Source organism: Thunnus albacares, chromosome 21 (genome assembly GCF_914725855.1).
Source record: "Thunnus albacares chromosome 21, fThuAlb1.1, whole genome shotgun sequence".
Lineage (NCBI taxonomy): Eukaryota > Metazoa > Chordata > Actinopteri > Scombriformes > Scombridae > Thunnus > Thunnus albacares.
The window spans coordinates 23854327-23871038 of NC_058126.1; the positions used below are offsets into that span (position 1 = coordinate 23854327).

Genomic DNA, 16712 nt, shown 5'->3' on the forward strand with positions numbered 1-16712 from the left:
AACTCAAAACATTCAATCATTGTTACATTCTTTTCATCATGTTCTGTTCTCCAAAAGTAATATTGCAAAATGCTGTCTTTGGCTAATATATGCTTAATCGATACATTTTACACACAAATGTCATCATGATTTTGGAGGAGTTCAGTCTGGGATTGAATCACATTGTAGAGTCTTCAACCCATGTACTTTGCGCACAGTAAAGGGCCACCACCATGGAGAAATTACTAGCACTCATGATGCATGGTGGTATGGATTCCATCTTTTGATTATCCTGTGATCAGGGATAATGTCTCTTGTTGATAATGTTTTTTTCCTCTCACAGTGGTGCTTTGTCCTAGCACTCTAGTTTGTGTGTGGAGGATAAGGATGTGTGTGTTTTGAGAATATGTAGGCTATTACTCTGGTGATTTGTCTTACATGGTCCTCCCAGGGGGATAGGGGAAATGGCACCATGTGCGCTGAAGAGAAGAAGGGCTTCCCAGAGTAGTCCCTCCAGCTGTCCCAGGGATTGGCACTGACTGTACCCTTGTTTCCATTTTTTAAGTAATCACTATTGAACCCAAATGTGTCACAATTGTTTGGCTTTGGGGGTGGTGCCTTCTCTGTGTCTCTTCACTGGGTCTGATAGGGTTTTTAACTGTTTGTGTGAGTTTGTAGACCAAGTGATTAAGTGCCCTACTTTGAATTCTATCATGTCAGTTTTCCCTGTGAGATCCTCCTCCCGTGCACCAACAGGTTCTGGAAGTTCCCCATGTACGGGTCTATGGTCCAATAAGTTTATAGAACTTATTCCACTATGGTTAAAAGTATGCACAATTAACTGTACTTCACTATCTGTTTTATGCTCATGTTCTACATTAAACTCTCTTAGCAGAAATAGTCCTGTAAGTTCTTCTTTAAGTACACAGACTTTAAATTCTCCTTGTTCTCCGTTAAAATGTTTTCTGATGACCAGTTTCACGAAGAATTGGAATACAGTTCTTTGCAGAGATTGATCCGTTTCTTAGTGTATTAAACCAAAAAAAAAAAAGAAATATCTGCCTTATCTGCCAATCATGCCCAAATTTATTGCCTTCTGGTTGTCAATTCTATGTGGGGATGTTTGGACCAAATAGTACAATACTCCACTTTAAACTAAGTTACTGAAATAGCATCTGTGAGTGGGGGTTCTTCAAAACAAGTGACTGCTTGAGGTTTGTCTAAATTATCAGTGCTCACTTTACAGAAACCACTGTACACAAGGTGTGTACTAGAGCCCTGCATGGGACTGTTTTCCTAATCCCACTCCCGCCCGCTGCTGCTGGATACCTGACCATTATCACTTGCTCCTGCCATTGGAGTGTCCTAATGATGACAGCATGTGACTTGATGCAAGCTTACATCTCTTCTGTTACCTCCTAAATGAACACAAAAGTAGTAATAACCTGCAGTATCGCAATATGCACATATTGTTCGGTGTTTCTGTTCTCAGCTCGTTCAAGTCGGCAGGTCACAGCAGTCAGTGGTGCCTAGTCATGAGTATGTGTGTATGTGTGTGAGGAGGAGCAGTAGCAGGTAGATGTGTCAGTGGGCACCAGGAGGAGTGCAGACTGAGCACTCAGCCCAGCTCTGTGAGAGTTTGCCTGCAGCACTGCCTAAATCCCGGGACCCACAGTATATTTTTTGACCTCCCGCTCCTGCCAGCAGCAAAGTTAGAACTGCCTGTTCCTGCAAGATTCGCGTTGGGTACTGCGAGACCAGTGGGATCCCAATCTCAATCTCGCAGTCCTCTACTGAGTACAATTACTCGCCACCCCATGGGTGACTCATATATTTCAATAGTATGTGTCGCATTCAAGTTTCTCACAAGGAACAGTTGACAGGCTAGATGACAGGCTAACAATGAAAATGTGTCGCCATGCTATTGGGTAGAAGTGATCAGCTGGTGACAGCTGAAACTCAAACTACGCCCCCATGCATTGACAGCTAGGAAATGATTGAGTGTGCGTGATAAATGAGAATGACAGGGAGGTATGAGCGATAAAATTACGCCAGGCATGAGTGAACTTTCTCTAAGCTTCATATGGTTCCCTTTACGTCATTAAAAAGGCAATTATGTTGGGACAGGCAGGAGTGTGTTTGGTTATTAGCAATAATTCATAATTATCGTCGATAGTTATGAATTATGAAATCAAGGTATTGTTAATATTAATCAATAATTCCGACACCAACTGTTGGATCTGTGAGGAGCACAGTTGGTTATGTTATGACCAGCTTGCAGGCCACAACAAAGGAGGGAGACGCACACCCAAACTCAGCAATAATAAACTGAAGTTTATTAAAGTAAATAACAATAATTGCAATGGGGTGTGGAAGTCAGTGTCAGTGGTGGTTGAAAGTGTGTGGATGTGTTGTATAATGCTAGGTGCGTGTTGTCAGTGCAAAACAAAACCAAAAAGGCAACGCAAAAAACAACCACAGCGTGGTGAGTGGAGAAGGGATCAGAGAGAGAGACTGGAATCAGGGCAGGCGGGTTTAAATGCTTTCTGGGGCACTGGTCAGGTGTTCCCAGTTAGTACTCGAATGACATCGGCTCCACCCATCCAAGGACCTGCAAACACAGACACTAACCACAGGACCAAAGGAAACAGAGGCAACAGGCTCTGGGGCCGTCACAGTTATTAACAATAATTAACAATTATCGTAATAATTAATAAATTATAAAATTAATAGAATTATTCATATGTATTAACAGATAGGGGGCACCACCCGGAAACCGGGACCAATAACCAAACAAGGTAGTGTCATGAAAGGAGTTCACCTTGAATGTTAATATCTGAGAGATGTCAACATTCAAGGGTGAACAAAGAAGGTTGAAGTTCAAGCTCTGACTCCTTCAATCAGCCACTTTTACTATTTATTAAACTTAGCAAGGTTAACAAAGTTAACAAATGCTCTGATAAATAAACTACCATTCTAAAATCTAATTCTACCAAGCAAAACACAAACAGCTATGTACAGGGTTGAGCACATGCATGGGAATGCACGTGTGTGTGTGTGTGTGTGTGTGTGCCTGAGAGAGAGAGAAGATGGCGATGGTGCCTGACGTGATGACGTTGGCGGTCTGCGACGGGGACGTGACTATGGGAGGAAGTCACGTCACACAAGACCCGAATGGCGGATGTACAGTGGTGTCTTGGTTAGACAACAGCAAGATGGCGCTGCCTGGTGGTCGGCGTCCTGCACTCACCTAATTCCGTGAAAAACACACGTGTCTGGTGGCGGATAAGGAAAGATAGAGCAGTGTTGTATCTAATGTTATCTGACCATCAAATGTGTGTAAAGATGTTGGTGCATGTATGTGTGTGTGCACGTGTGTGTGTGTGTGTGTTAGTCGCAAGAGAGAGAGAACAAGGAGGGAAAGCGATCGTGAGAGGAAGAGAAGCAGTTCCTTTGTCCACAGACAGCATGTGTACGGATGGCAATCTGTAATGCATGTTTCTGGTTTCTGATCAACAAAGCAACTTACTTACTCACTCACAGTGAGTAAGTAAGTTTACACAAACACAGCAGTAGTCCCGAACGGGACAAACACAAAACAGTCTAGCGTGGTGAACACAACTAAACAGGCAGCAAACTTAAAATACTCCTAAGAGTAAGCAGGAAAAATGGACTTTGCGGTCCGTCAACTCACACAACAAACAATAGCAATAAATGGGAAAGGCATGGTCTTCAGGGCACCTTCAGTTTTTAAAGGGGCGGTGATGTCATGGCTGCGTCATCAGCACACTCCGCTGTGCAGGAGCGGCTCCGCCAGTGAGAGACTGTATGTTGACTGTTCCCCGCTGAGGTGTGAAAATCGCAAAGCATTGCTGGAAATGGAGTTTGCAATTGACTCCCATTGTCTGTAAGCAGCATTTTGGCGCTATTCCTTTGTCTCTGGGGAAACAAAGGAAAAAGCACCTCGTGGTCAGGCCTCAGCAGGTACATGTAGGCCTTCTCCGTGTGACCTTGTGGTTTGAGGCTCAACAATTATATTCCTCTTTTATCATTTGTTGCTGTGCTTGTTGGTCTGCATCACACGGGCCTCTTGGCCTCTTCCTCGAGGGACATCACTCATCCCCAACGCCCATCTCACTCTTGATTGAGATCCCTGAGCCCGCACAACAGGAGAAGCTGCCACAAGCAGCGCTCTCCGCGCCGCCTGCGCACTGACTACCCCTTGGCTCCAAACATTTCTGAGTGTACTGTCGCTCGTTTGAAGCACGCCCTATGTCCAAGAAACATTCCTTTCCACTGCAACAACAATGAGGCGAGACTTTTTCAATTGTACAACAACTGCAGCACACCACTCCCTCCCATTGATCTTCCCATGCTCTTTTGGGTTCTCAGTGTTGCAGTCATGGTGACGCCTGTGACGTCATGGCACCGCCACACATGCACCTCCTCCTTCAGCTACTTCAGCTACTACTACTGTAAAGACCGAGCCAACACAGCAGCCCTCAGTGGTGCCATCCGCCATGCCCCATCATTTTGTTCTCTTTCCTCTTTTCCCCCTCCCTACCCCAATCCTTACCTTTTCCCTCTCCAGAGCCTGCACATTACTGCATTGTTCATCATACTGTGTCTGCACCTCTTTTTCCTACAGCGCCACCCACAGCAGCTTCACCCTGGCCACCGCTTTACCTCCGGTGCACCCTCTTGCATCCCCCCAACCCTCCCCTGTGCCAACCACACTCAGGCAGGTGGTAATTACATTGACCTCACCCAGTTTATTCACTCATCTTCAACCTCGTGTCCCCAGGGAACCGGCTCCCTCCAAAGACCTTATAGTGGTTGAATTCACTTTCTCATTCTCATTGTATTGAGATGTCATCTGTTCTGCTTTCCTCAACCGCAGGTCTGAGTTTGACAACTACCATTGATCCTCAACCTGGCCTTGTGGTTCGGTGGCAAAAAAGGCAGTGCAGTGTGCCTCGTGTTTTGCAACCTGCAAAAAGTGCCCTGTCTGATCAAGGCTGTATTGGGTGTTCTACTGCTTTTACTGTGGATTCTATGGTGCTTTTATGTCTGGAGCACTGGACCAAATGAATTTTCCCGGCTGGGATAATAAAGTTGGTCTGAATCTGTATCTAAAAAAAAGATCATAAAAAAGTCTCTTACACAATATTCTACAGAAGTACAACAGTTGTTGTGCAACTGGTCCAGTACCTTCTGCTATGCTTTGTGAAAGCTATCAGATGTGTGTTGTCATAGTAACAATCTTTCACAACTTATTTATGTTGGTCATCACAGTAACACAACTGCATCAGGAGGGTGACATGTCAATTCCACAATGAAATACAGCAGCAAGAAAGGCACAATTTCACTTTAATGAATTCAGAGTAAAAATTATATTTCATACATTCAAAATGTAAAGACTTGACAATGGGATTCCAGCTCTTTCTGTATGAAGGTCAGATGGGCATTACTGAGCAGTATTGTCCATATCAGTGACATGATTTAGCACAATGACTGCAGTGAACTCCAAACAAGTTTGTTCCCCAGGACACAGATCAGGTAAGAAAAAGATCCAGAAGATGGAGATTGAGAAAAAAAGCCCTCATGACTTCAAAGAAACCCTTTTTTTTTCATTTTTGCACTATTTTCAAAATGGTCTTCACTCTTGATTCAAAACTCTGCTTGCTGTCAATTTCAGACTTTCACTGTTAGGTTTGGTCCTGACTTCCTGAAGTCAACAGCATTTCTTGATTTTATCAACATTTTACTCAAAAAGGACTCTTAAGCACAGTAAAAGAATTCACTTTAGACCTGCCTCCCCTCCCTTGTTTTTATTACTCAGTTATTTGTTTATTTAACTTGGACCATACAGATAAGCACATTACATACGGGTAATGCAATACTTTATGAATGAAAACTCTACCTAAGTTCTATTTTTGAAGAATTTGACCATGGTGTCATTTTACCTTTTATAGTTTTTATAAAAATGATTACAGCCTTGATTATTGATTTGGAGGCCTGCACCCTGATAACCACAGAGTAGGATATATGTGATAAAATCGTGGCATGTGTATACATTTTAGCTGCTTCAAGAGATATACATGGTCTCACCAAACAAAAACAGTTAGTAGTCTAGACAATTTCCTTATATGGGCATCACACTTAAGTTGAGAATGCAAAATGACACCTAGATATTTATGGATCCCTCCAGACATGTTTTAAGACATATAAAAAATACTCTGCTTGAAATAAAAGAATCTGTCTGATATGGTTTTTCCAACAAAACCAGTTCAATTATCTTGTTAAAATTCTTAAATCTATATCTTGTCTTTCTCCTTCATTAAAATTCCAGAATTTATGAACATGAAAATATTGTTCATTGTCCATTTTCAGTGTATGTGCACTGGAGGCTTCAGGTTTCACATCACACTTGTATAAGCTGCATACTGGACCATGATTGGCTCCAAACTAGTTGTGATGTCATAAATCATGCTCCTAGTTTTAAACTCAGATTTAAACTTTCCCCTTTCAACAGATGAAACAGCCTTTTAGTGTCAAACCTTCCTTTACATCATACTGCACATTGTAGCATAAAAATTTAAGTGAAGGAACAATAAGGAAAAACACATTTTTGGGGGGACTTTAAGCTGACTACAACTGAGTCATCAGAAAATGTAATTATAGGATACTGTATTTCTAATTTCTAATCACTTTTTAATATTAGAATTGTGCAAATTTAAAAAAAATCTATTTGATTTTTTGGGGGAGATAGTATTGATTTATATATATAATCTATATTCCTGTAATATTCCTTTGAGATTACTGTTGAACAGCTTTGTTTTCAGGTAAATGTATCAGTGGGGCTGGTGAACTGAGAACTTCATTGATCTGAAATATTATTATGTGTATTAATATCAGTCTGTATCCTTTCAGCCCAGCATCAGTAATAATATTAGACCATAAAAGACGAGTCAGCATCTCATGGTTTAATGGATGGATGTGAAAAAACCCGAGTGTAACCAAGTGTTTTAGTTGCTTAACCACAGTCAGCCCAAACCATGATCTTTACCTAACTTTCACGTATGTCTGTCTGACAGAACAGGTACGCTTCTATTTTAACAGCTGTCTACACGCGATAAGTAACAGCTTGCATTTCACTCGCACTACACCTGGAAGTCTATTTTCTTTCATTTTTGGTAACTGCAATGGTTGTGTGTTGTAGTTATTGTGTAGTGATTGACCTACACTCACTGTGCCTGAATGCATCCTGAATGTAGACACAGATGGAACTGTTGTGATGCTGCTGCTCTGCTAACGTGCTGCATACACTAAGCGTCCTGTGTAGATGTGGTGTAACATAAGAACTGCGTGTAAAAACTCAGCTTCCTCATTCATTTCATCCTTATATTGACCACTGCAATGGGGTTCTTACACAGAACAGTCTTTTCAGTACTCTGCTCTGCTCTCAAGGTCTCAACCATGTCTGGGACACATTCGGCCTTGTCTTTGTCAGCCAATCCGTGCTCCTTCCAGACCCAGACACACACACGCACACACACACACACACACACACACACACACACACACACACACACACACACACACACACACACACACACACACACTTCCTTCCCCTTGCTGGCTGACTTATATGGAGTAACTTCAGCTGAGCTGTGAGTCAGACAGTTCTGGTCCTCAGGGTCAGACAACAAGGAGAAGCTCCTCTGCTGGCCAGGTGGTAAGTCAGCTCAGCTCAGCCTGATCCTCATTCCCACAAACATCTGATTTGAGCTCCTTGGAGGATCTCATTTAAAGGGATTGTTTTCTAGTTCTCCTTATTTGCATGCTTTACAGAAGCATGCACACAGAATTTAATAGCTCTTATATACTACTACACATTTTCAAAAGCTTGACAATATTTAGAATTTTCATTTCATACTGACTGCATCATTGCATCATATTGTGAATGCTGTGTATGATGGTTTGCATTTGTGTTTCTGACAGATATCACTGCTAACATTTGAGGAGAAGATGGAATCAACAACTCCTAATTATATACACGATAATTACGATACCAATGACTCAACAACATATGTGTATGATGATCCTGATGATGAGCTACCTGGTGGACTATGTAGTAGCGATGGTGAAAACTTACTGGGAGCTCAATTGTCCACCATTTACTACTTCATGTTTCTCTTCAGTCTCTTTGGCAACGGGCTGGTCCTGGTCATCATCCATCGGTGAGTAGACAAACAAAACTCTCAAATTCAAAAAAAATATTGGTTTAGCATTTTAAAGCAATTAGAGGTAGAAAATGTACAATTTGTAAACTTGTAAAATACACACAACCCTTATTATAATTATCTGTGAATTACAGGATAATTGAAATAGTCTACAAAGAGTAAATTAAAGTTGTAATCCTTACAATTTAGCATCAAGTGTGATTTACTACTACTGATCCCAGAATTTTGAGAGCAGCAAACACTAGTGAAGCAACTACTTTGTTAAAAATACAACAGAGGAGCAACTGCTACAGCTCTGATACACTGTTAGGAGAGTGAACAGTGAGGCTGACACTAATGAGATAAAATTAAAAACAGTAGTGCTGGATTATAGTCACTTGTGTATGTGTTGGCAGTTTGATTCAAGTGCGCAAATGTGGATCCCGGCACTGACAATTAAAACTACTTTGTAGACAGGTTACTAAATGTAAATGCATTGAATGGCTCTTGCTCAAAAATGCAGGTCAAAAACAGCATCAAAAATTCTTCTCTGGGCTCTTACAGAAATTGGCACAAGAAAAGGAGGGTTCTTTGTTCCCCCTTTGGTTAAAAGAACATGAAATTTGTTATGTTAATCTTATTATGGTAGTGATTAGCAACAATGTCTCCTAAAAATTTGATTCATATTTTACTTTTGGGAGAAACATCACCTTTGTCTGGATAAATTCACTTTGGTTGATGTTAAGTGCTAACCAAGAGCCATGCTAGCACATGACATTGCTGATGTTAAACAAGTATAATGCTTACCATGGTGACCACCTTAATTTACATTTCTAACATGTGCTATTTAGCATTGAACACAAAGAACAGCTGAGGATGATGGGAGTGTCATTAGTTTTGAGGTGTTTGGTCAAAAAAATGAAGTACTGGTCAAATTGAAATACTAACTTGTTGGCACTAGATTCCCACACAGACTACTGTATATCAGGGACACTCTCAGGGAGATTCATTTCATGCATTTTCAACTTTGATGCCAAATTTGTCAACTCACATTACTGAGCTGGGTGTGCACATCCTATTTTGCAATGTAGACCAGAGCAGAAGTGTTGCACTCAATCCTGCAAGGCTGCACAATGCGCACAAGTCATCAATATATTATCAATAACAGGCAGTGGTACACTGAAACATTCGAACATCCTTCATGATTCAAAACTAATGTCTTGCAATCTCTTAATTTCAAAGTTAAAAATGGCCTTGACAATTCAAATAAATGCCTGATTACAAAATGTCATTTTCCTGGAGGTTATGCAGTGGCATCAAGGTAAAATATTAGGCAATTACAGGCATTACAAGAAGCTAGCTTGCACACCACAAAATCAAAAGACTGAACTGAGATAATTGTGTAACATTGAATGAGTGAGCTTCCTCTATTTCAGGACTCTACAGTATGACCTGTCAATCAATAGATTTCAAAGCAGTTTATCTAGTTGACACGCTTTACTTAAATTGATGCTAAAGATGTTCAGATTTACTTCACTGCCACCAACCAATCCACAGTTTGGAAATTTTTGCAAAATATTACTGTCAAAAATGCTTGTGTGACCCATAGTCTCTGTTTTTTCTATATTTAACGGTTTAATTGGCCACTTCTTAGGTTTGAGAAGCTGACCACTGTGACCAACATCTTGCTGCTCAACCTAGTGGTGTCCTCCCTGATGTTCATGAGCAGTCTTCCCTTCGTGGGAGTCTACAAGCAGCTCTCCTACTGGATCTTTGGCGAAGTAATGTGCAAGATTGTAGGCAGTGTCTACTACCTGGGCCTCTACAGTTCTGTTCTGTTTCTAACTCTCCTGACCTTCGACCGACACCTTGCTGTCGTTTACTCCTTGCGTGCGTCGCAAGTGAGGAATCAACGCTATGCGCTGCTCTCCTGTGCTGTGGTGTGGCTGATCAGTGGTCTGGCGTGCATCCCAAAGATGATTCTCCACACAACTTTTATTCATCATATGGCCGACAAAACACTCTGTCAGGAATATCCTCTTAACACAACGTCTATTGATGACAAGCTAAGAGCATCTGGATTTTACCTTCAACTTTTCCTTTTCTTGCTCTTTCCTCTGATTGTTATTGTGTACTGCTATGTTAGGATTGCTATCACTGTCATATCATCCAAGATAGTTACCAGGTTCAAGACAGTCAGGCTGATATTTGTCATTGTCCTGTTGTTTTTTATATGCTGGACCCCATTTAACATTGTAGAACTGATTCATGATGATGATGATGATGATAACCCGTCCTGTGATGAAAAGAAGAAGAGGGGTTATGCACGTGAAGTCACTCATGACATTGCTTACATTTACTTCTGCATCAGTCCCATCTTCTATACATTTGTTGGTAAAAAGTTCCAGAGCTACTTCAGACAGCTGCTGGTGAAACGCTTCCCAGGGTTAAAGAAGCATATTTCTGTCAGTCAGGTCAGCAGAACCAATATGTCCACAAAAAGTACACAGAAAAGTATAGAGTTGAGTTGAGTTTTAGGGTTTGGAACTCCTTTGTATCTCAGGACTGCCATGTGCTCAACAAACCATGGTTTTACAGCAACTGAAGGAAGAGAGAGAACATGTTTTGAAAGTTTGTTGTCCAGCACAAAACAAAGCTGCTACCTCATCATCATGCATATGTTATCAAGACATATGTAAATGTGGATATAAGAGGTATGTTTAGCTCAGCTACAGGAAGAGATGGATCCTTACAGAAAAGCACGCAATTCCTTCTTTGTATATACAGTAAAGACTTTATGTCAATTATGTGAGCTTGATTTTCCTGTGAGTTTTAAGGTTTTATTAAGGTTTCATTAAGGTTCATTTACAAACTAGTTTGGGAGACCTTCTGTCCTCTAGTTGTCAGATGTTGATAAACAAAGCTCTGCATTTAAAGTTGAGTAACTCCATTTGTAAGAAGAAATCTAATGATCAACATCTGCCATAACCCCCCAAGTATTCACGCCTGTGCCTGTATATGTGTCAGACCACACTTGGTTATGCACCACAGTGCCACAATCATGATTTATTTTATACAGTGTTCTCTCAAATTTTGCACCCAATATTACAGTTAACTTCATCACCTCTGTGTGACAGAATGTAAAAGTTGGGCTGCTGAACAAAGTTAAGGGGGAAGAGATCAATAGTTCCTTAATCCTTACATAGTTGAGCAAATGTTAAAACTCTTTGTAAAGGACTTTTGGATGTGATACAAAAGTGTTTTGCTCTGTATTTTCGCCATACAGCCTAAACTCTCATTTGTAATGGCTATCTGTGTCTCTGACAGCTTTTTATGACTTCACTTAAATTGGATTATTTCTAAAATGTGTAAAAAAAAAAAAGTTTAGAAGTCTGGCTTATGGTTCTTCTCAAGGCTGATTAAGTGTAAGAATTTACATTATGATAAGAGCACTTTGTTGAACACCAGACAGTGGAGCTTTAGCTGCATCCATCCAAAGTCCAAAACAATGAATCAAGCATGTATAATCATTGTCCAGTCACTTTCCATGCCTGTAAGTATATCTGCTCTGATTTTTGGTTTGGTTGGTTTAATCTTGTGTTTATTGGGTTTTTTTTATTATTGTGTGTATAATGAATTATGTCCTTTAAAAAGAGAGTCGATATTTTACATTGATGATTCATTCTTTGTCAAGTTTCATATGAAGAACTTTTTACTTGGAAATAAAACAGTGAAAAAGCAGCACCAAAAAGGGAGTTAAAAGCTTAATGGTTTGTTGGGTTTTGTTTGGCTTGTGTGTGTCTAAATCCAAACTATTTGATTAAATCAACCCTTTTAAATCACCAGGCTACATGTTTCCTTTCTTCACGCCCCCCATATTTCCAGAATATACGTACATACCTTTTCAAAACACCCCTTTTACTGAAAACATTCTTTTAAGAAAGCAACTGTCAAGGATTTGTGTAGAAGTTCAAATACATGTTTCTCATGTCCATGTTCAGAAGAGGACAAGACCACCTGATTACATCGCTGATCTGGACAGTTTTCCCCCACATAACCAAGAATTGAAGTACAGAGCTAAAAATGTTGTTATGAAGAAAACTGGCTCAGGGGAGCAGACCTGGACATATTTTTATCTTCTGCATAAAGCCTAGTGTCAATATCTCTGGTGAAAAGATTACAGGGTCACTTCCCCACATTACAAAAAGTACTGTAAATGTTTTCTCACTACTTTTAATTTTACTTGTCAAAGTTTTTGACTTTGGTCCAGACTGCAATAATTATCAATGAGTACTGGATAAACTGCCAATGAACTTATGTACAAACATTCTTTTTCCCCACAGAATGAATGACTGAAATGACTTTGGTGATCCGTTGACTTTTCATCTAGAGCCGTCAGCAGTTTACATTTTTAATTTGTTCAACACTTTGGTCTGGATCAAATACTGGCAAAACTACTGACATTCCCATCATCCTCAGTTCAGACACCAGCTATCTGTGATCAAATGTAAATACTATGTTTTAACGCAGCCAACTTAACAATATAATTCAAATTTAGAAAGGTTCCTGTTTCTGTTGTCAGATATTGGAAGTAGTGTGAAATTTGATATCAGCACATAAAGTCTACCTTAACCAACAGTCATTATTAAGCTGTTGCACTGCAGATAAAATCATTATCTCATGATCAATACGTCATCACAGAGAAAGTTAGAGGCGAGTGTCATGGAAATTAAAGATGAATTCACAAAGAGCAGAAATAATCCTGTAAGTTCTTCTTTAAGTACACAGACTTTAAATTATCCTTGTTCCCTGTTAAAATGTTTTCTAATGACCAGTTTCACGAAGAATTGGAATACAGTTCTTTGCAGAGATTGATCTGCTTCTTAGTGTGTTAAACCAAAAAAAAAAAAGAAATATCTGCCTTATCTGCCAATCATGCCCAAATTTAGTGCCTTCTGGTTGTCAATTCTATGTGGGGATGTTTGGACCAAATAGTACAATACTCCAATTTAAACTAATTTACTGAAATAGCATCTGTGAGTGGGGGTTCTTCAAAACAAGTGACTGCTTGAGGTTTGTCTAAATTATCAGTGCTCACTTTACAGAAACCACTGTACACAAGGTGTGTACTAGAGCCCTGCATGGGACTGTTTTCCTAATCCCACTCCCGCCCGCTGCTACTGGATACCTGACCATTATCACTCGCTCCTGCCATAAGTGTGTCCACTCCCGCCTGCGCCTGCAAATATTCTGACCATTCACTCATTGTGTCTTCTCCCGTACTGCAGGGAAGCCACATTATTTTACTGTGTACTATTAATAGAGATGCAAACCTGTTGGTAATAATGTAGAGAAACTGCGTTCTAGTGAATATACATTCATATTAGTGCAATAACCAGTTATTCTAGTGCAATTAATATGCCTGTTCTATGGCAGAATTACATTGTATTTATTTCTTTTAACCTACTTATTATTTTAGAACATGTGTTGTTGTCATTGGTTGTTTTATTTTGTTTCATTTCTCTGTGTCATTTAATGCACTGATGAGGAGTAGTGCTAATGATGATGGTATGTGACCTGATGCAAGCTTACAACTCTTCTGTTCCCTCCTAAATGAACACAAAAGTAGTAATAACCTGCAGTATCGCAATATGCACATATTGTTCGGTGTTTCTGTTCTCAGCTCGTTCAAGTCGGCAGGTCACAGCAGTCAGTGGTGCCTAGTCATGAGTATGTGTGTATGTGTGTGCGGAGGAGTGGTAGCAGGTAGATGTGTCAGTGGGCACCAGGAGGAGTGCAGACTGAGCACTCAGCCCAGCTCTGTGAGAGTTTGCCTGCAGCACTGCCTAAATCCCGGGACCCGCAGTATATTTTTTGACCTCCCGCTCCTGCCAGCAGCAAAGTTACAACTGCCTGTTCCTGCAAGATTCGCGTTGGGTACCGCGAGACCTGTGGGATCCCAATCTCAATGCAGTCCTCTACTGAGTACAATTACTCGCCACCCCATGGGTGACTCATATATTTCATTAGTATGTGTCGCATTCAAGTTTCTTACAAGGAACAGTTTGCATAGATGACAGGCTAACAATGAAAATGTGTCGCCACGCTATTGGGTAGAAGTGATCAGCTGGTGACAGCTGAAACTCAAACTACGCCCCCATGCATTGACAGCTAGGAAATGATTGAGTGTGCATGATAAATGAGAATGACAGGGAGGTATGAGCGATAAAATTACGCCAGGCATGAGTGAACTTTCGCTAAGCTTCATATGGTTCCCTTTGCGTCATTAAAAAGGCAATGTTGGGACAGGCAGGAGTGTGTTTGGTTATTAGCAATAATTCATAATTATCGTTGATATTTATGAATTATGAAATCAAGGTATTGTTAAAATTAATCAATAATTCCGACACCAACTGTTGGATCTGTGAGGAGCACAGTTGGTTATTAACAATAATTAACAATTATCGTAATGATTAATTAATTATAAAATCATTCATATGTATTAACAGATAGGGGGCACCACCCGGAAACTGGGACCAATAACCAAACAAGGTAGTGTCATGAAAGTTCACCTAGAATGTTAATATCTGAGAGATGTCAACATTCCTGGGTGAACAAAGACGGTTGAAGTTCAAGCTCTGGCTCCTTCAATCAGCCACTTTTAACAGTATGTTAGACACAATAATGACAAAAGAACTTTTCTTTAAAGATATAACTATTTATTTAACTTAGCAAGGTTAACAAAGTTAACAAATGCTCTGATAAATAAACTACCATTCTAAAATCTAATTCTACCAAGCAAAACACAAACAGCTATGTACAGGGTTGAGCACATGCATGGGAATGCATGTGTGTGTGTGTGTCTGTGTGTGTGTGTGTGTTTGTTTGTGTCTGAGAGAGAGAGAAGATGGCGATGGTGCCTGACGTGATGATGTTGGCGGTCTGCGACAGGGATGTGACTATGGGAGGAAGTCACGTCACACAAGACCCGAATGGCGGATCATCTCAATCTCATCTTCAACCTCATGTCCCCAGGGAACCGGCTCCCTCCAAAGACCTTATAGTGGTTGAATTCACTTTCTCATTCTCATTGTATTGAGATGTCATCTGTTCTGCTTTCCTCAACCGCAGGTCTAAGTTTGACAACTACTATTGATCCTCAACCTGGCCTTGTGGTTCGGCGGCAACAACTTTTATTCACACCATGTCGTTTTCAACTCTCAAGCTGCCAGACCCCTGCAATAGCTCAACCAGGGCACATACTGGAGATAGTTGGATCCCAAACTGTACTGCCGAGTCTTTGTAACCCGCTCGTTGCTCATTTGCAACCTGTGTGGTGCCCCTTCCCATCCCACCACATGCACCCTCTCTGCTCCTCTGCCCCACACCTCAGCTGTGGAAAAGCAAAGTCCCACTGTTTTCTGTGGCTTACCACCAGCAGCTCCTCCACTGTCCATCACCCCCAAATCATCCATTGCCCAGCCATCCACCCTTGGCTCTCTCCCCAAAAGTGTAGATAAGAGAGGAAGACCCAACCTCTGCAAGGGCAGGGGGATGATCTGCAATTGATCATGCCATCTCCCTCATCTGCCTCGCAGGCCAAGGAGTCTGGTTGTCCAAGGCGGATGTTACCAGCTCTTTCAAGGTCCTTCCTATCCACCCTGAATATTGGCATCTTTTCTGAGTCCTCTGGAGGGGCGCATACTATTTTGCTGTGTTTTTGACCTTTAGCTGCAAGTGTAGCCCAAAAATCTTTAACTCCTTATCTGAAGCTCTCTGCTGGGTTCTGTCGAACAACTACAAACCTCCGTAAATCATTCACCTACTTGATGACTTTCTTACAGTTATGCAGCTGCTCTTTTTTTAAGTTGTAGACTTCAACAAAAAAGGCAGTGCGGTGTGCCACGTGTTTTACAACCTGCAAAAAGTGCTCTATCTGATCAAGGCTGTATCGGGTGTTCTACTGCTTTTACTGTGGATTCTATGGTGTTTTTATGTCTGGAGCACTGGACCAAATGAATTTTCCCGGCTGAGATAATAAAGTTGGTCTGAATCTGTATCTAAAAAACTGTCATAAAAAAGTCTCTTACGCAATTTTCTACAGAAGTACAACAGTTGTTGTGCAACTGGTCCAGTACCTTCTGCTATGCTTTGTGAAAGCTATCAGATGTGTGTTGTCATAGTAACAATCTTTCACAACTTATTTATGTTGGTCATCACAGTAACAAAACTTCATCAGGAGGGTGACATGTCAATTCCACAATGAAATACAGCAGCAAGAAAGGCACAATTTCACTTTAATGAATTCAGAGTAAAAATTATATTTCATACATTCAAAATGTTAAGACTTGACAATGGGATTCCAGCTCTTTCTGTATGAAGGTCAGATGGGCATTACTGAGCAGTATTGTCCATATCAGTGACATGATTTAGCACAATGACTGCAGTGAACTCCAAACTAGTTTGTTCCCCAGGACACAGATCAGGTAAGAAAAAAGATCCAGAAGA

At 40.8% G+C, this 16712-nt stretch overlaps 1 protein-coding gene across 1 annotated transcript; it reads left to right on the forward strand.

Moving 5' to 3' along the window:
• The first annotated feature begins 7621 nt into the window (after positions 1-7621).
• Positions 7622-10868, forward strand: LOC122972961 (C-C chemokine receptor type 1-like). The gene is made up of 3 exons (XM_044340391.1): positions 7622-7717; positions 7984-8222; positions 9859-10868. Exons 2-3 carry the CDS (start codon positions 8011-8013, stop codon positions 10733-10735), a joined length of 1089 nt encoding a protein of 362 aa, XP_044196326.1. The 5' UTR covers positions 7622-7717; positions 7984-8010; the 3' UTR covers positions 10736-10868.
• The last annotated feature ends 5844 nt before the right edge of the window (positions 10869-16712 follow it).